This window comes from Garra rufa, chromosome 20, assembly GCF_049309525.1.
Source record: "Garra rufa chromosome 20, GarRuf1.0, whole genome shotgun sequence".
NCBI lineage: Eukaryota > Metazoa > Chordata > Actinopteri > Cypriniformes > Cyprinidae > Garra > Garra rufa.
In genome coordinates this window covers 41798799-41819758 of record NC_133380.1, presented here as the reverse complement: position 1 = coordinate 41819758, position 20960 = coordinate 41798799, and the positions used below count along the sequence as shown (strand labels likewise).

Below are 20960 nucleotides of genomic sequence, written 5' to 3'. Positions count from 1 at the left end.
TGATGCCATGAGGGGTCGCTGTCGCTCCAATTTTTGTATTAAACTGATTCTTGAAAATTTGGCAAAAACATGTCCCAACAAGAAAAGTGCTCATTCTGTTGGAAATGAAGAACATTTTCATAAATCAAAAGAATCAAGATTATAATCAGAGGGTCAGTTGCACATATGTAAGGTTCTTTTATAGTTTTCTTTTAATTTTGTATTAATTTAATTATCAAATCTGGCCCATTGCCTACAAAATCACTTGTCCTCAGATAGGAGATAATCATTTCAGCTTGATTAAAAAAGCAAAAAGTAATCATTTAATTGAATAATAATTTTACTATATGAAAGAGTACATTGTAATATGTATCACAAATTACAAACACTGTGTGTGAATAATATTTACAAATATTTTTGGTTGCACAAAATGTGTCCCACATATGCGTCACCACCGTCAGATATTTATAAAAAAGCAATAAAATCAGGCAACTACAAGGTCAACTGCATTCCTGAGGACCACATTATCAAATCTTCAGCTCTACTGCATGCTTCAAGATCAGCCAAGCTCCTGTAAATTTGCTATTTTCTCTTAAAATTGTTCATATTTTTGGACACTGCTACTGTGGCAACCATAACATGTCAACACCGTCTCTTTTGTATAAATAATATTAGATTTGATTATGACATAAATGTATACTTTTTAAAAACAAGTCTGAAGTAGCTAGCAACAGAGTGAAAACAAGATGACTAATGTGAACAACTAATGCATATCATGGGAAATAGTAGGTTTTTGTCACCACCGTCAGGTTTTCTGTCTGACGATGTTGAAATATTTGAAAAATGTTTTATCAGAGTGCTCAGGATTGTTATTTGTTGGACCAAATAGTTAAATAAAGATGTTAAACAAGAAGCCGTTGACTTGAGTGGTATACATTTTGGAATTTTCTGTTGTAATGAGGCCACTGTCACCACCGTCAGAGGGAGTTTTCATTTTTTTAAATAAATATGCATAGGGGCCTACAATATATTTTGTCAGTGCTGCTGAGTTATTAAAGTAATAGTCTCTTTTAATACAAAAATACATTTGTTAAATAAAAAACATTTTTTGTTTGATTTAAGCAAAAAGTAAACGTTGTAAAACACTAAAAAGTAAAACGCCTATTTTATGAAAAAAATACAAAATGGGGAGGTGACACCAGTACATTGCTGAAAAGCTAAGACCTTGGTCTATAATAATATACATTCAGATGGTGTAATTAAACACATTTTTTTTTTTGGAAAATTAAAACCTGTTTTATCCAAATTCTCAAGAATCACTGATTATTATTACTGCAGAATTTATAATTCCATACAAACTCAGGGAAAGACTTAAGTATCTTTAACAAAGAACAATCATGACAGAAAACATAACTATAAAAGGTTTGCGTACATAGTACAAGATTTGATACAGAAAAAAATATTAAATATATTTGAATATTCATAAAATCGCAATGAATTAAAAATTGCATTTGTTTTTGTTATTTATTTATTATTATTTTAAGTTTCAGGGATGAAAGGACAGAGAAATTCAGCAAGAAAAAGGAAAACAAATCAGATCTAAGCTAGTTTTGCACAATTTTGCCCATTAACATATTCAAGACAACACATAAAGTCATTTTAGTATTGTTAAAAATATAAAAACTTCAATCAATCCAAAATAAGCAAATTTCATCAACATCAAAATGTTTACAGATAGATGAATTAAATCCGTCGCTCATATCATTTCATGTTGCGCTTTTTATAACGTCATAGGTCACATGATAACGTCAACATGGCGGAACGCATCCATACTCAACGAGATTTGGCTGTTGTTGAGTAGGTACTCGGCGCGGAGGAAGCGGACGAAAACGGAAGGAAGGACTGGAGAAGAACGAAAACGTTTGGAAGAGACGGTGGATTGTAATCAAACTGTATCGTGAGTGTAGCAATGGATTATGATTCCGATGGTGATGGTGACGAGTGGCCTTTAGAAATGGAGGTTAATAAAACAAAAAAGGCAAGGAAAAAAGCATGGTCTGAAGCAAGTAGTGGAGGAGAAAGCACCCCAAGACAAACTAGCAAAAAAATCAGAGCTAAACACAGTGAAAACAGCAGGACTGATGATGACAAACAGGAAGAGTGGAAAGTTATTGTTACGCTTAGTAATGATAAAGGACATTTTCATCCAGTACAGATAACTAAAGCGATTGAGAAGGAAATAGGCAAAATAAAATATGCTAAATTGCTGAATAGCAGAAGAATTCTAATTTCAGCAGTAAATAAGAAACAACAGGAGAAGATTCTGAAAATGAGTAGTCTTGAAGTCCATGTACCAGGAATGGCAGCAAAGTTAAGAGGAGTGATCTCAAATGTACCTATGGAAATGTCTATGGAAGATGTGAAGAAAGAGATTCAAGGTGGGAATATAATAGAAGCCAAAAGACTGCAAATGAATAAAGGTGGTGTTAAATCAGATAGCCTGTCTGTAATGCTTGTTTTTGAAAAGATAATGCCTAATGAAGTCCAAATGGGTTGGATCAAATACAAAGTGAGGGAATACATTCCACAACCATTAAGGTGTTTCAAATGTCAGAGAATGGGGCATACAGTGCAACAGTGCAAATGGAGACAAAGATGTGCAAAATGTGGAGGAGAGCATGACGATGGCAAATGTGAAAAGGATGCTAAGTTAAAATGCTGTAACTGTGGAGGTGAGCATAGTGCTGCATATGCTGGATGTGTGGTTCAGAAACAAGCTAAAGAAATACAAAGATACAAAGTTATGAATAAGGTTACATATGCAGAGGCATTAAAGGTTGTTGATAATTATGGAAACAAACAAAATAAACCAATACATCAGGAAAACTTGGATGGCAATACCAGATATGCAGTACCACAGAGTTCAGACATGGGAAGAAATCTGTCAGGAAGATCAGCACCTCCACAGCAGCCATGCAACCATAAGTGTAAAGTTGAGGAGAACACCTTGATTGTAGAAAAGAAAAGCTTTATAGCTTTTATATGTAAAGTTATTAATGTTGCAACACGACAAGAGAGAAAAAGCGATAAAATCAAGACAGTGGTGGAAGCTGCAGAAGAGTTTCTAGGCATTAAAGATGTAAAAGCTGAAGATATACATGGCATGTTGAGTAATAATAATGATGGAGGATCTCAGAATATTACTTAATCGATGGTATTCCACCTCTTACAGTGGAATGCTAGAAGCTTGATTGCAAATGGTCAAGAATTTAAAAAGTTTGTAGCAGAATCTAAAGTTCAACCTGATATTATTTGCATTCAAGAAACTTGGCTTCAACCACATCTTGATTTTATTATACCTGGATTTGAGTCTGTCAGGTTTGATAGAGATGGAAGACAGGGTGGAGGTTGTGCAACATTTGTTAGAGATGGGATATCATTTAAAAGAATAGCAATTTCAATAGAAATAGAATGTGTAATTATTGAAGTATATAAATCAGATGGAAACCTGGTAGTTATCAACTTTTATAATCCTTGTAAAAATTTAAGCCTAGATGCTTTAGTGAACATAAATAGAACAAAAGGAAATAGGAAAGAAATATGGTGCGGAGACTTCAATGCACACAATAGCCTTTGGGGAAGTAAGCATACAGATAATAATGGGGAAGTAGTAGAAGAATTGATGGATGTTAGGCAGTTAGTTTGCCTTAATAATGGAAATGGCACAAGAATTGACATTCGTTCTAACACAATGTCTTGTATTGATCTTACCCTAGTTTCTAATAATCTGGCAAATTCTTGTGAGTGGAATATTAAAGACAATGCAAGTATTGGAAGTGATCACTTTCCAATAATTTGTTCTATGAATGTTGAAATAGATATCCAAGAAAGGCCTAGTCATAAGAAATGGGATTTTACAAAAGCTGACTGGGAAAAATTTAAAAAAATATGCTGTGAATCAGCAGGTTTAATTTCAATGGAGGGTGATATTGAGGAATGTACAGCTGAAGTTACACAATCAATTCTAAATGCAGCTCTAAATAGCATACCAATTAAAGCAGTAGGTGGAAAAAGGAAAACAGTTCCATGGTGGAATGATAAATGTACAGAATTGATAAAAGAACGAAATAATGCTTTGAGAATATTAAGAAATAACTTGAACCAAGAAAATGTAATTAATTATCAGAGGAAAAAGGCTCAAGTTCGGAGAGAAATTAAGAATAGTAAACGAAATGCATGGAGGAATTACTGTTCAACTATTGGTAAAGAAGTTCAAGTAGGAGAGATTTGGTCAATGCTGAAGAAAATGAGTGGGAATAAAGTGTATAATAAAATACCAGTATTAGAGGATGCAGGAATAATGGCAATAACAGATAAAGAAAAGGCAAATTTATTAGGAAAGAAGTTTGCTAGTGTGCATAGTGGAGATCATTTAGATGATATTCACAGACAAAATAAAGAAAAAATCTTAAATGAAAATAGGGATGTACTTTTTAAGAAAATAAATAATGTGATGAGTATCATGGATGAAGGAATTAATATGAATGAAATAATGATAGTATTAAATGATGTCAGAAATACTGCTACAGGAGAAGATCAATTAAGTTATATCATGTTTCAAAGATTACCAGAAAATGTTTTAGAGATAATATTATATTTATTTAATAAGATATGGGAAGAAGGGAAAATGGCAAAAAGTTGGAAGAGAGCATTGATACTGCCTTTTAAAAAGCCTGGAAAGGATTCTAATAATGCTGGCAACTACAGACCCATTGCCCTAACATCACATCTCTGCAAGTGGATGGAGAAGATTTTAGTCAGAAGACTTAATTATTTCCTTGAATATAGAGGTATATATGCGCCATACCAAAGTGGATTCAGGAAAGGACGCTCTACAATGGATGCTGTTGTGAAAGTAAGTAATGAGATAGAGAAAACATTTAAAATGAAACAATTAATGAATATTGTATTTTTCGACATTGAAAAGGCTTACGACTCTATGTGGAGAGAAGGATTATTAATTAAACTAAATGAGATTGGAATAAGAGGTAGGTTTTATAATTGGGTCTTAGATTTTTTTATCAGAAAGAAGATTTAGAGTTAAAGTAGGATTAGAAGTATCTGAGGAATTTGAAATTAGTAATGGAATAAGCCCAGTGTTATTTAATGTTATGATTAATGATATTTTTATGAACTTGGATAGAAGAGTTGGGTCAGCTTTGTATGCAGATGATGGGGCCATTTGGGTAAGAGGACGAGATCCCACTGGTGTGATGAGTATAATTAAGGAAGCAGTTAAAAAAGTAGAACAATGGTCATATAATTGGGGTTTTAAGATTTCTCCAAGTAAATCTTGCCATATGTCATTTACCAGGAAGAAAGGGATATGCGAACAGGAATTGAAGTTATATGGTAGAAACAGTAGATTGTTTTAAATATTTAGGTATGTGGTTAGATCAAAAAGGAACATGGAAAGTACATATGGAAAAGGTGGAATCAAAATGTAGGAAAGTTATAAACTTAATGAGAGCATTAGCTGGAAAAGATTGGGGAGCAGATAAACAATCATTAATGTATGTGTATAGGGCTCTAATGAGATCAACAATAGATTATGGATGTTTTGTTTATGGAGCAGCAGCTAAAACACATTTAATGAAAATGGATAGAGTTATTAATAAAGCTTTGAGGATTTGTTCTGGTACGATGAGATCAACACCAACTAAGGCAATCCAGGTAGAGTTAGGAGAAATGCCCTTAGATTTAAGAAGAGACAAACTCATGCTTACATACTGGTGTCGTTTACGTGGTTGTGGTGATAAAAATCCCACCAATAGTGTTATTAAAGAATGTTGGGAGCATAACTCTTTTCAAGGTAACGGCTTTGGATGGGCAATAAAGGCTAAATCAGATGAATATAGACTAGACAGTATTTGGTTTAACAATCCTACTCCTATTAGTAATATCCCTATTTGGTTGTTTCCTAAAACTAATGTAGATTTAAATATAATGGAACTAAAGAATAAATGGGAAGAGAGTGAGAAAGGATATATGGCAAGTCAATACATTAAAAATACATTTTACAGTTATCTAGATATTTATACAGATGGATCCAAAGATGAAGAAAATAGAGTAGGCATAGGAATACATATACCAACACTGAATGTAAGTATTGGGAAAAGACTACCCGATCAGTTATCAGTTTATACGGCAGAGATGATGGCGATTGTTGTAGGGTTGCAGTGGGTGGAGGAAGTAAAACCAGATAGAGTGGTATTTTGTGTGGATTCTATAGCAGCTATATATAGTATTCAAAATATGAAGTCTAGCAGAGAAGACTTGATGCTAGAGATCCATCAAAATTTATTTAGATTATGGAGCCTACAGATAGATGTGAGATTCTGCTGGGTACCTGCTCATGTAAATGTAAAAGGAAATGAGAAGGCAGACAAAATAGCAAAGAAATCAACCAAGATGAGCGATACTATAAATATTCCTTTTGGTAAAGGAGAAGTTAAGACAATAATTAAAAAAGAAATGAAGAAGAAATGGCAAGAGAGGTGGGGCACAGATAAGAGTGGAAGGAAATATTATAGTATACAGAAATCCATCAATGCACAGGGTGTGAATGGAAGGAATAGAAGGGAGGAGTCAGTTTTAACCAGGATGAGATTTGACCACACTGGGTTAAATAAAACATTGTTTTTGTTAGGTAAAAGTAAATCAAATGAATGTATGGAATGTAAAATTACAGAAGATGTAGAACATATACTGTTGCACTGTGGGAAGTATAGGGAAGAGAGGATTAGATTAAAGCAAAAGATTAATCAGACAGGAAGAAACTGGAACCTTGAGGGTATTTTGGGAACAACAGAAGAAAGGGTTAAAGATGTACAGGATGCTGTTTTGGAATATCTGAAGGATACAGGGGTTAATATTATAGGATATAGGAAATAATATTTGGTCACGGATTAAATTATTATTATTTTTTTTTTTTTGTCTGTATAAAGTGGAAAGATATAATTCATGCTACATACTCCGATACAGTAGGTGGCGGTATGCACCTGATGTGTCATGAATGCAATCCGCCATAAAACTTAAAAGAAGAAGAAGAAGAAGAAGAAGAGTAGGTACTCTTTTAGCGCTCGTTAAGTAAGTACTTATTGAAATTAAGTGAGTAGGCGATTTCGGACGCAGCCCGTGTCTTCGTTTCTCTGTCAGTCTTTGATGTTGTTAGACGTGTTTGTTTGGATGTTCGTCTGTGTTCCTGATCTTTCCTGCCTGTGTCATCTGTGGATATATTAAAGACTTTGTTTGTTACTTTGTGTTCCGTCTCCTCCATCTATCAGCACCATCCATCCGTAACAGGAAGATACTCTTTCAATTTCATTTTTCTCAGAGAGGTAACTTTCACATACCCATGATTTTTTTTTTTTTAACAGAATATACAAAAGAACCAAGTCACAACACTTACTTCCACAGCAAGGCTGCAGCTGAGTCAAACACAGATGGGTGTTTATATTGAATTTTACATCCTTGTTCAATTGTATCCTTGAATGACCTCATGTGAGAGGTTATTAAAAACTATTGAATCTAAATGTTCATTATGCATCAAAATATTTAGATGTAAAAATGTTTATATGTTTAAATCATTCACCCAAACATTTAAATTCATTTTTGTCATACAGGATTGGAAAAAAAGTCGAGTCCATGAATCCATAACCAAAAAAGGGACCCAAGCTTCGACCCTCATGTGTAAAGTGTCATAACAACATTGGAACAGGAAGCCAAGTGTTAACATTTTTGGTTTTATTTTTAAATCCACATGACTTGCACCTGATCCCTAAAATCATCACACAGTACGGCCACAGTTAAACTTGATGTTTTAATGGTCTTAGGTACAGAAACTAATCACAGACAATAACTAAATACAATTAAGCGCTCTGTGGGATGTATTCATGTTCTGCCACCACGGTATAAATAGCATTAAACTCAAATATTTTAACATAAGTATAAATATTGTTCCAAAACACCACTCTTCCATTCAAAAGGGTTTAACACACCTGGTTTTCAGATGATAAGCAAATGTTTAAAGTCCACATTCATGATGGTTGATGCCTGAGAATCAGCATTAAAGACACACACACACTTTGGTTAAAAACACCAATGCAATAACTGCTCAAGTGTCGCAGGACTCTTGATGGTATAAAACATTAAAAGATTTGTCCACTAAGTAAACCATAATAACCTTGATGTAAAGGCTCAATATATAAATACAAAACTGACAAACATGGCGTGTAGGAGTAAGGCATAGCTGTAAGTGCATGTCGGCAGATCCTTAACGGCAAACACAAGTGTGTGACACCTGAAATTCAGGTTACAGAATGGTGGATATAAAAGGTCTACTGATCAGTCTTTAGTTGTCAGGCAGGATTGGCTCAAGTAAATGGGCAGAATGACAAGTCTGCACTGCAAATCAAATGTATGTGCAGCAAGAAAAAACAGGTTGCACAGGTATAAATGAACAATGACTGCATAACCATCACGATATCTGTGATCATGTGCTGATTTATAGGACGTCATCCTGTTGTAGGAAGCCTGAGTTGTATGTTTTTGACAGTGACTATTTGTGGCTAGTATAACAATAGAGAGGGACATGAATTTCTAAACCCACATCAATTCTTTTACAAGTTGAAATGAAAATCAAAAACAAAGTTTATCAAATCATTGTCTGCCTCTTCTTGAGGTCACACAGTTATGTTTCTATTCGTGTTCAAGGATGTCACGGCCGTAAATGTAAACATTCTGTCTGCAACATGGAGAAAAAAGATTCATTGATAAAGACAACATCGACTAACACGTGCTCCAAAATGCATTTAAAAACTGAATGAAAGAGACAGTGAGTGCAGTGATCTAGGTAGCACAGTCTCTCTAAAAGGGCCAGGTCCTATGACATAACGCCCAGAGCACCATTCACGCTGGCCAGGTCAAGCTTTATTTTGATGGGCAGTGGTGCCGGTTCTGGCTGGATGTTGAGCACTGCTTGTGGCCAGGATGGTAGCAGTTCAGCTCAGCTGCTCCAGATAGACAGAGAGCAGCGGCTGCGGAGGGAGGAACTCGTCCTGTTTGTTGACCACCTTAGTCTGTCGAGCACCATTACACCCAGAGCCTGCACACAATCACACACACACTGGCTCACATCAAACTAGATCACATAATAATCTGTTATTGTAGTATAACATGCCAAGTTACCGTCCAGTTTTTGCAATGTTTTGTTATCGGCAAAGAGAATATACATAAAAAAACGTTGCGAAATTTGCCATCTCCAGCCTGTTTCCATCCAACCGGCATTCTGCCGATAAAATGGTGTGCGTGATGTCATCCCTGAAAAACCCAATTGTCGCAGAAGTTTTGGTGCATCACAAAACAAAGTTGCCCTTGAGCTGTGTCCATTCATTATTTCATCTATTGCGCAAACATCATAGTTCTTCATCCTTTTGAAAAAAACAACTTTATTATACAGATTATTATTCAACTGTCATTTTTTTGAACTTAGGCCTATTTAGATACAAGTAATATTTAGAAACAGGGGAACTGCATTTATTATTTTTCTGATTAGCTCTCTTATTAGACTGTATTGGAAATAGGAATGTTCATTTCATTTATTTTATTTTTAATTACAATTTAATTGTGTGGCTGTAACCCATTAAAATACCTTCATTTGTTTTCCAGGGATTAATTTGATACACTTTTATAAGGGGGATCAAAGCCCATTTTGACAACAAATAGTCTTTCCACACTCATTTTTTTGTGACATTTAAACTATCGATATACAATTTATGTGCTAAACTTAAAAGGAAAAATATTTTGTCGACACTTGATAAATGGCATTTCCATCAACTAAATTTTAAAGCGCCAAATATTTTTTCGCAAAAAATAAAAAATTGCTGGATGGAAAGCAATCTACTGAGACTTTGGTCATTTTGTCAGTAGTTTTCTCAACTTACATCTACATTTTTTTTTAAACTTGATGTAAAAAAAAAAAAAAAAAAAACTAAGAAAAAAGAAAAAATAATTTAAATATTACTTTAAAATTGCTCTAACATAGAAGTGGCATGTCCCTGCACTATAACACACCAAAATAGATCAAACAAAAATTTAATAAAAAGAAGTAAAAAGAATTAAACATTTAATGGGGTCACATGATGCGGTTTCTTGTTTTTTTACTTTGTCTTTGGAGTGTTACAAGCTGTTTGTGCATAAGATCTGGAAAGTCGCAAAAGCTCAAAGTCTCAAAACCAAAGAGATAATCGTTCCAAATGAGGACACAACTAGAAATCAGTGGTTAAGTTATATTTACAACACTGTTCCAGAACAGTACAACACTAATATTGGAGTGGGTGATGTGCATTTCACGGAGGACTGTTTCCTGAACCTGGGAGAGCAGCTTACAACGCCAGCTGTACACAAAGGGTTAAGGCTATAAAGTGGGGCAATTCCAACGTTTCAAGGACAGTCTGCGCTTCTGCCTAATGGCTTATAAGTAGGTTTTCATATTTAAAGAATTCAGTACTGACTATTCAAAGCAAAATTCAGTGTAGAATAGTGCTTATTGTTTCTTGTTTAACGATCGCAAATGCAGACATGGTGTTATGTTTAAGTAGCGTGACGCAATGTAACATGTAAAGTAGGGCTGGGCAATAATGATAATTATCACAATATAGTTTTTTTTCTCGATACAACGATAATGACAGTTCGATAAGTGCTCGATTATGTTTACGCACTGTGCGCACTTCTGGATGCCACATGCAGTATTTAGTTTACAGCCACAGGGCTTTAGCGAAACCATTTCACTCGCATTTGCGACTAAAAGTTAGTATGTTCGACTGTAAAAAATTATTTAGGAGCACCATGTGCGACTGACCCGATCAGCACATTTGTGTTTGCGCTCAGCGGAGATTTAAAGGTTTCTACGTGTTTTTGCAACGTTGAGTAATGTAACACAGACAGATCTCACGAATCATTTCATAAAGTATAGAGAGCAGTGTTAATTTCGTTGACGAAGACTATGACGAAAAATATTCGTCAACGAACATTTTTTACAGACGAAAACTAAATAAAAACGAAATAAAAAGTCAGATATGACGACGAAGACGATGACGAAATTTGATTGACACTTTAGTCAACGAATAAAAACGAGAGGAAAATGTTGGGGCGGGACGAATGGAGAAGAGATCCAATAAGAACTACCCTTTTGTAATCCAATCAGAGCGAATCTTTTGAGGGCAGGTTGATCTAAGTTGGCAAAGCCATTTTCAAAAGCAGCGGTTTTCAAGTTGTGAGGACGTTTGTTATACATTATATTATTTATACTTTATACTTGGTTACCCAGACTTGGTTACAATACAAAGCTTTGGTTAATTTAAGTTGATTATTCTCGTTAGCAACACGCTAACGTTTTGTGCACGCAGTCCGAGGGCAGCGGTATGTCTCACGAACAGACAGACAGACAGAAGTGTCAGAGCTTGGTCTAGGACGAAAACGAAGAATTGACATCTGGTCAAACTTCACATATGACAACAAGGGCAACAAGAGAGTCTTTAAACCATGTGGAGTAAAAATCGCTGGGAAAAACACCACCAATTTGAACATAATTCAGGGACAATGCATATCTTTTTCAGGAAGCATGTATAGGCCTATTGTTCAGGGAGAGCAGGTCTAATGGTTATTTTTTGTGAAAAAAAACTCATGTTTTTGACATTTAATAAAATAAATGTTTTTTTTATTACAACAATTAGATATGTGCCTGTATTCTCTATATGCTTCCATATATTGTAATGTACTTACAATTACGTGAATTATGAAGAAAAATGTGCTAATATTTATTCTATTAAAACTAGACTAAGACTAAAACTCTTATGATATTTAGTCAACTAAACTAGACTAAGACTAAAAGATTTCACATGACTAAAATAGGACTAAAACTAAATGGTATATTATTCCAAAGACTAAGACTAAGACTAAATCAGAATTTGCTGTCAAAATTAACACTGATAGAGAGAGTGTAAATAAGAGACTGATTGTGCAGTAAAGAGAGCATCGTTGTTTATAATAGTTTGTGATATCGCAAACTAAGATGAGTGACAGCTTTTAATAGTTTTAAGGTGGTTTGTAAATGAGATATTGATCTAATACAGCAGTTAAATAAACAAGTTATTATTAAGTGACTTACATTGACTGACTACAACACTATTCCTGATTTTGCTTTATTTCGTCTTCAAAAGTAATCTGAAACAAGTCACAACTGCGCGCATCTCCATTCAAACACAGCGGTGTTTCGTTTATGAATGAATGTGCGTTTTTAAACGAATCTAGTGAAATGATTCAATCTCCCATTCATAAAGACAGTCACTCGCTTTATTCCCGAATGAACCATCCGTTCAAACGAATCAAATGACTGATATGACTCAGTAATTAAATCAGTGTCTTGCCGCCACCTACTGGCAGATCTGTTCAGTTATTTAAATCTTTAATATTTCTGTTTTCAAAAGTTTATTTTATAGATTTTACATCATTCTCAACATGAATTTATGATTTTGATTGGACTCACCTCTGAGCCTCATTAAACATTTGAAAACGTGTAAAAAAAAAAAAAAAAAAAAAAAAAAAAAAACACTTTGTAAATCACTTAGAGTCAAATATCACCTTGTAATAGGGAAGGCTAATTTTTTTAATAAGAGTTTCGATTATTGTTTAGAATGTGCTCCTAAAATTTTAACTGCTCCTAAATTTAAGTTAGGAACACAAGTGCTCCTAGCAAGAAAAGTAAGTGTAGAGCCCTGAGCCATTATTTTTTTTAATTTATATTGTCAGACAGCTAAAACATTTTACAAAATGTGTTAAATCAGCTGCACAAAGGGATTGGCATGCTGAAAAGATTTGTCTATTCTTATTTTTGTTGAATGATAAATATACTTAATCACTTTAACTCTACATTTACAGTCAGAGCCATGTTACAAGTGTTGTATCATTTTACAGTTCTTATTTTTTATAAAAACGTTTTATATATTCTACCTCAATTGATTATTGTTAGGAAAGTATTTGTCCCGTTCTGACAATAAACCATAAATAAATAACTGTCGAGAGTAAAAATCTGCCTTTAAAATTGATAGATATAATTATAAAGATTTGACATTTATCGTGATAATTTTTTTGCCATATCGCTCAGCTCTAATGTAAAGTCATTATAATCAGTAACTATGTCCCCATTGGGTGCAATAAATGCCTGGTTTATAATGGGTTTTATTGTTTCCGTCTCGTCGCGCCGAGGAACGGTATGGTAAGCGGCGTAACATTTCCGTCACACACTTGAGGTATTCGGCCAATCACAACGCACCGAATAGCTGGCCAATCAGAGAACACCTCGGTTTCCATCAACTATGAGTTTTGTAAAAAAAAAAAAAGAAAAAAAAAAAAAAAAAAGCGTTTCAGAAAGGCGGAGCAGAGAGAAGGAACAATAATATACAGTATGTGGAAAATAGTTTTTTGAACCTCAAACTGAATAAACACATTGCATTACAACAAATACACAAAATAATGCTCTTATTAGCAACATCATATGACCCCTTTAAATCAACAGCCGTCACCAAACGGACAAAGAGACTATCCATTTAATCAAATTTAGGGTTAAATATCACAATTTGGTGGGGCATTTGCAGTGATGGGCAAGCTACTTGGAAAATGTAGTGAGCTAAGCTAACAGTTACTCCTCATTAAATGAAGCTTAACTACACTAAAGCTGCAGCCTTGGGTAATGTAGCAAGCTAAGCTACAGCATCATGGCAAAAGTAGTTCACTACATCTAAGCTATTTTTTTTTTAAATTTCATTTTTCTATTGAACCAACATCATACCAAGTCAATGCTCTCTCAGTGATCAATTCAATTGTCAGTCATACAAGTTCAGTTTAATTTTTTATTCAACCACTCTTCCAAACCAATTTGGCAACAAAAATCAGTATCATGTACCGGGCTGGATTAATCTCATATTTTGGGGGGTTGAATTCTTGGAAAAAAAAAAAAAAAAAAAATTAAACGAATGAAATTCCACAACAAATTCTTTAAGTTTAACCTTATTCAGAACAGAACAATGATGAAATAAATAAATTTACCTAAACAATCCAAAACAAATTAAATGCGAAACTGAAAGTAAAGTTGGGCTTATGTAGACTAACTCTCTTGCCACAAATACAAATGATCCATTTCTGCAATGTATTTGAAGTGAAATTATTATGCATTGGGTAAGCTTTGTACTTCATGCACGTCGACGGAAAATATCATGATGAGCAAAAATGTGCCACAGGACCGATGGTCACGCTGAACTGCATGAAATACACACTGTTTAAATTGACTAGTGTAACTTTTGGGTGACCGTTTTATTTTTCAAATGAACAGCTGCGGTGATAGTGTGCGCGTAATAAGACACCGGCGCGATCAAACAGCTGAATAGCATATTCTGTCATTTTGGTCATAGTAAAGGCATAATTCGGTACTGCAAAGTCCAAAGCAGTTTGAAATATCACGAATATTAGCAAAGATTATTATAATTTGTTTGTTTTTGCTAAGAACGAAACGAAACATTTTGCCTTTCGCCATGAATTTGACTACCGCGCTACTTGATCAAAATAATAGCTTAGCTACTGAAAAGCTATTTGATTCAGAAAACAGCGACGCTACCACCGCGCTACTGAGAAATGTACTTAAGCTAGTAGCGTCACTACACACTGGCCATTTGAATCGTCAGTGGTGTTAAGCCAGGTTCTTAAAATATTTTTGAAAACACTGATAATTGAATAAGGCCAAAGCTAGCATTTTTGTTTAGTAATGTCTTCCGCCAAAAAAACTGGTATGGTATTAGTGATAATGATAAGGAAACAACCACAAATTTCCAATGTTGGAATAACGTAGAAGTTCACTCACTAGCAGAGGTCAGATCCATGTACTGGCAAATAGCATGAAGCAACAGTCTCTCATAACTGAGAAAAAAACAGATACATCTGAATCAAAACACAGCATTTTAACAATGATTTCTTTCCATTTTCTTAAACAACATCTCAAGCATGCATGTATACTAGTTAGTGGTGGTCTGAATTAGTGAGAGATGCATTAACTGCGGTAGTTTGTGCACCTGCTGCTGAGTTTGGTGATGTAAATTGAGTGTGGATGTGCCATGAAGAATCCCAGCAGATTGGATTCCAGACCCTCCAACATTCCCTTAAACAAAGGAAAATTGGAGGAACAGATATTAGAGATGAAAAAGAATGATAGGACAGGAGAAAGTGACACAGGGTGAATACTTGTTACAAGACAAAAGACACAGATCAAGCGAATGACAAAGAGAGGCACCATGGGAATCTGTCTGCGCCTCAGCGTCGCACGCAGCCGGCGATCAATTCTCTGAAAACATTCCTGAGCGCTGAAGGCAGGATTTACTGCTCAAAGAAAAGGAGAATAACCGTCACTAATCACATCCAGTATATTAATCAATAATCAGCCCATCATTCAATTAATAAAGGGGAAGTGTCATTTTTTTACACTGGCAGAGACAAATCCTGTGACACCAGTCAAACACTGCTCTGTTTGGTTGAGTGTTCAAGTATTAGTCCACTACGGCCATAAAACACTTCAAATTTTACGGTTTTCTGGAATGCTTGATGGGGAAGAGAATGGGGAAGTGTGTGCAAACTTTTGACTGGTAGTGTACATACTGTTATCAAAAACATCATAAAAGTTGATCTGATTTGTTCTTGAGGGTCAAGCAAGCATGGCTGAACTTCCTTCAATATCATTATGATGAAATTAAATCAAATGTAAACATCTTGCAGATTTAAAATGTAAACTAAAGTGCAGTTTAGATCCATCAGCTAAGAGGACTAAAGCAACAGAGAGCATGTGAATGACAAACCTGAGGTCTACACTAGAGCAAATACATCAAGCACAAACAAGGCCTCTTAAAGGAGAAGTTCACTTCCACAACTTGTTCATGTCTAATCTTTCTTCAGTCAGTAAAAAAAATTGTTTTTTGAGGAAAACATTTCAGGAGTGTTCTCCATATAGTGGACTTCTATGGTGCCCCGAGTTTGAACTTCCAAAATGCAGTTTAAACGCAGCTTCAAAGGACTCGAAACGATCCCAGCCGAGGAAGAAGTGTCTTATCTAGAGAAATGACTGGTTATTTTTTTTCCCAAATTACAATTTATATACATTTACTTTATAAACACTGGGTCGGTACTTCTGCAGCGATGTAGGATGATTTTGAAGTTGGAGGAGAAAATGAGATGAGTTTTTCGACATACCCTAACTGTCTTGAAACGGAGTGAACAGAGTTGATGCAGAGCTAGACAAGATAAGCATTTTAAGGTTAAAAAGTATATAAATTGTCAATTTTTTTTTAGAAAATAACCGATTGTTTGGCTAGATAAGACCCTTCTTCCTCGGCTGGGATCGTTTAGAGTCCTTTGGAGCTGCATTTAAACTCAGGGCACCATAGAAGCCCACTATATGGAGAGAAATTCTGATTTTCTTTTTTATACACTGATGTGCAACCGTCTTTCCTACTACATGCACATTGGGTTTGTGTGATTCGATGCTGTCAGACCTTCTCTTTGGTCTTTACGGCTCTTGTCGGAGTGGGTCCTCTGGGCCTCCTCCTCCAGCAGAGCCAACAGTCGCTCTTGCTCCTCCCCAGAACGATTCATAAAATCACTCCAGTACTGAGAGACATGAAAGAGCTATTTAACGTCAAAACATCCCTTGACTAAGAGCGCTTTAAGACACCTGCTTTACCTCCACATAGTTCTCATTGGTGCAGGCTTCAGTGAAGACGGTGGGCAAAGCCGTTTCATGCCCTTCAGCATCCTCCTTAGAGCACTCGTCCCGTTCCAGAAGATTGTCCAGAAAACGAGCTACACCGAAGCAGAGTCGTTAAACATTACGGGGACTAAATATTGTATCCAAAACAACTTCTCTGTAACACAAAGCAGGGTCCGAGTTTTCACACATTTGGCAGAATGCTTTTATCCAATCCAACTTACACAGCATTCAAGTTAAACATTTTTTTATATCAGTTCATGCATTCCCTGGGAATCTAGCCCATGATGCGGTCACTGCTAGCTCAATACTCTACTGACTGAACTACAACAAGGTGGAGTCACATTTACTCTGCATTTAAGCTTTATTTACTCACATTTGCTCTGTAAAATTCCAAGGGGAAGGTCTACTCATTACAATTTACAGATTTCTGTTGTGTACAAGACAAGTTTGCTACGCTGACCAACAGAAAGCTGTTTGGTTTGAAGATGACTTCATACATGGCTATTCTAGAGTACTGCAGCCATAATGTCAAAACCTGGAAAACTGATTTGCCATGGGTTCTCTCAAGACTATCCTATTGGCTTTTGTTTTTTATTTTTCAATTCTTGAGTAAACTGTACACACTTACACTCCAAACTTTATGTAGTTAATTATTACAAACTTACATTTCTTTTAAAAAATAAACATAACTGCTTCAAAAGTAACATTCAGGAGGCATGTGTAAATAGCAAAATCCCTGTGTCTCAATTTATATTTACCACAGAACTTGCAAATTAAAACATCTAACTCCAAAAATAAATAAGAAAAATAATTATTACAAAAAACCCATAGAAAATTTGAGGTTAGCAAATAAGTCCTCTGGGTTTTGACATGATGGCTCTATAGTGTAGCAATGTATGTCTCTTCAGAAGACTTTATTCATACTATACTCTACAGTGAACATTTTATTTCCTCTAAAATGTCACTAAAATATCATTAATGTGACATCACCTACAATTGTAAGCTATGAGCACCATGTTACAAGCATAAAAGTTATACAAACTAAAAAAAAAAAAAAAAAAAGTGTCCCTTTTGAAGCTTGGTCCACTCTCATTTCATTAAATCGAGTAAAAAAAGCATTCCACAGAAGTCAGTGTTTTTTCAGTCTAGTGGAAAGAAACATCCAAAAGACACTGTTAAGGGTTTCTTTTATAGCACTTTATCTATTTGTGTCAATAGATTTCAATTACAATACACATTTTTAAAGGTTTTCTCAAAATGAGTTTTTTCTCCTACACTGAGCCATAAATCTCCACTTCAGCAGCACTTACACACACCACACTTTACATTTGTATTCCTGTCTGTATCCTGAAGGTTTTTACAGAGGAATTTGTTCATATTAAAAGAAAAAAAAATCCTAAGTTTTTTCTGAATTTTGACTCTAATGTCAAAACAATTAAACAAGAATTTTGAAACTGACTTCATCCAGTGTTTAGATTTTTGTACTAGAAATGCAAATTAGCACGTATTTCATTAAATAATGCCTCATTTGCATATTTAAATGTTAGAAAACTTGTAATACAAAAAATTATCAATGTAATCAATCAACTGAGTAAGTAAGGTGATAACTATTAGTTCATTTGTTTTACCCCATTCACCTGCAGTGTCTCGCCTTAATGCAGTAAATCTGTAATGGAAAATAAAATGTTTTTATTTATGAGGCCTCCAAACATTAAAACTAAACTTACTGTTTTCCTGTCGTCTCAGACTCTTCTTTCCCTTGGCTCTGGGAGTAAGGTCAGAGTTACGAATGGCCTGGTTAATAAAAAACTGCTTCTTTTTGGCTGGAGAAACACGTTTTGCAGGAGAGCTCGGGAGAGACGAGCAGCGCGGCTCATTGAGGCTGAAAGACAAAGAGGAATCTGATATGTCTGTTAGCACTAAACCAGGGCTAGCACTCAGTTCCTGGACCAACCCTAACTCTGACACACAAACCCTGAGGTTTTCAAATAAGCCTGAAGGACTGATTAGGATTATCTGAATCAGGTGTGTTTCATTAGGGCTGGAGCTCAACTCTGCAGGGCTGTGGTCCTCCTGCACTATCATTCTCTCAAAGGGTTTATCGCACAAACATGACACAAATATCCTACAACATACTCTGCCCAGCTGACAGACAGATAGAGGATAGATATTCGAAACGGTGCAGAAACAGCTAAAGATCTGGCTAATGATTAAACGAATTTGTCGTAATGTGTCACTGGATCTTAATGTAGTCTGCAAAGCTGTAATGAAACTACAGTTCGACACTCCTGTGCTCTATTTATAGCTCTGAATACAGGCCTCACGCTTTACCTTCAAAATAGGTCACAGCCCATCCCTGCAAAAACATCTACACATTTTAGTTTTGTCTCTAGTGTTTTATGTTCTATGACATACATACCGTGTTTTTATTTGTTTAGTGAAGAAGATGCCCTTGGTCAGCAGTGAATAAGTCATTATGAGAAACATTTAGACAACCTCCATAAACAGCTGTCAAATACGGCTTCCGTTCTAAGAATTTATTCAGATTTGCCGGTTATTTCCAGTTTAATTAATTCAATCATAACCTTACAGCCGTTTTAATGTAAATAAGGAGCTGTCATTTAACTGAGGTGCTACACCTCTATTTACACGACATTAACACCGACAAACAAATACATCAATCATTTCATTAATGTAAAAGCAAAGAAGACTTGAGCGACGTATCTAATGTTTGTTTCTTCTATTTGGCTAATGTGCTTTAGCGAATAACAAAAACACCTGACATGTATATACTGAGACAAATCAGATCCTTAGCTGAAAATACACTTACATTAAATCCTGCTCCTCATTGTTATTGCTATTTAACAAAACCATCTCAAAGTCTTCTCACGAAAAAACACGACACTGACAAAAACAAAGAAATTTAGAAGAGGCCCAGAGCAGCTGCCGTAGCCGATGGCTAATAGCTAATGCTAATGGAAACATGGGCGGAGCTTAGTCCCTGTCATGACAACCATTTCAGCCAATAAGGATCTTTCAACTACTTTAACTTGACATAAGTAATTAGGGCCCGAGCCCAAAAGGGCGAAGGCCCTATTGTTCTTCTAAGGATTCTTATTTGTTTTTTTGTTTTTTTTTATTTTTGTTTTTTTTCAACCGTTGGGGCACTTTTGGGGGCCTTAACATACTCAAAAACTCTTGAAAATTTGCACACACGTTGGAATCTGCCGTCGTCCGGACGCCACAGAGGCTGGGACCCGGGCGTGGTTCAGGGCATCTACAGCGCCCCCTGGAACACAGTTTGAAAACTTGATGTACTGCGCACACATACTTGCACGTACTCATATGAAACTCGGTACACATATAGAACTCATCGAGCTGAACAACTTTTGTACTCTATGTCATGGGCTCCACGCAACAGGAAGTGAGATATTTAGGGCTGTTTAAAAAGCGCATGCTCTGGAATTTAACGTACTCCTCCCAGGAATTCCATGGGATTGTCACCAAACTCGGTCAGCATGATCTCAAGGCATTGGGGACGCTAAATTGCGAGGAGATTTTTGATATCTCGAACGGTTTGGCCGTGGCAAGGCGACAAAGTTATGGCGAGAAATGAGAAACAGGAAGTGTCTAATAACTGTTGCACACATTGCCTGATTCTGATGAAACTTCACCAGTTTGTTCCTTGTATGATGCCGATTCCATAAATGTGACTATTATGAGTCAAAGTTATAGCGCCACCAACTGGCAGCAGGAAATCATGTCAAAACACGGCCGATAAGAATATGTAAAGGGGTCGATGATAAATCAAATGCTGTTGCCATGGCAACGTGTCAAACTTTAAAATTACATTCCTGTCTTTTCGAGGCAGATAACATGCTTAGAATTTCATGAAACTCAACACACACATCAATATTAATGATAGTTAGACACTGGCAAAAGGTCATAAATGGGCGTGGAGCAGGCACTCTATAGCGCCATCTTTTGACAAAAGTTGGGGGGTTAGTTTTTCCTACAGTCACCAAACTCTGTACATATATTGTTCTCATCAATCTGGACAACTTTCTAAATCAAACTCATTAGCTAAGACCAACAGAAAGCCGGCTATTTTGAT

At 35.6% G+C, this 20960-nt stretch overlaps 1 protein-coding gene across 1 annotated transcript; it reads right to left on the bottom strand.

The window, feature by feature from the left end:
• Positions 1 to 7768: 7768 nt before the first annotated feature.
• r3hdm4 (R3H domain containing 4) lies at positions 7769 to 19810 on the bottom strand. Its single transcript, XM_073826032.1, has 8 exons — positions 19677 to 19810; positions 18574 to 18728; positions 16820 to 16938; positions 16632 to 16746; positions 15380 to 15465; positions 15162 to 15247; positions 14954 to 15009; positions 7769 to 9145 (listed from the first exon to the last, which is right to left on the bottom strand). Exons 1-8 carry the CDS (start codon positions 19718 to 19720, stop codon positions 9042 to 9044), a joined length of 765 nt encoding a protein of 254 aa, XP_073682133.1. The 5' UTR covers positions 19721 to 19810; the 3' UTR covers positions 7769 to 9041.
• Positions 19811 to 20960: the final 1150 nt, after the last annotated feature.

Excerpts from the sequence above, each read along its gene's own strand:
- r3hdm4 (XM_073826032.1), bottom strand. The coding sequence starts at position 19,720 with ATGGTTTTGTTAAATAGCAATAACAATGAGGAGCAGGATTTAAT. Across the intron at positions 18,729-19,676 it reads AATGAGGAGCAGGATTTAAT|CCTCAATGAGCCGCGCTGCT; the intron begins GTAAGTGTATTT and ends TTTGTCTTTCAG. Across the intron at positions 16,747-16,819 it reads CCAATGAGAACTATGTGGAG|TACTGGAGTGATTTTATGAA; the intron begins GTAAAGCAGGTG and ends CATGTCTCTCAG.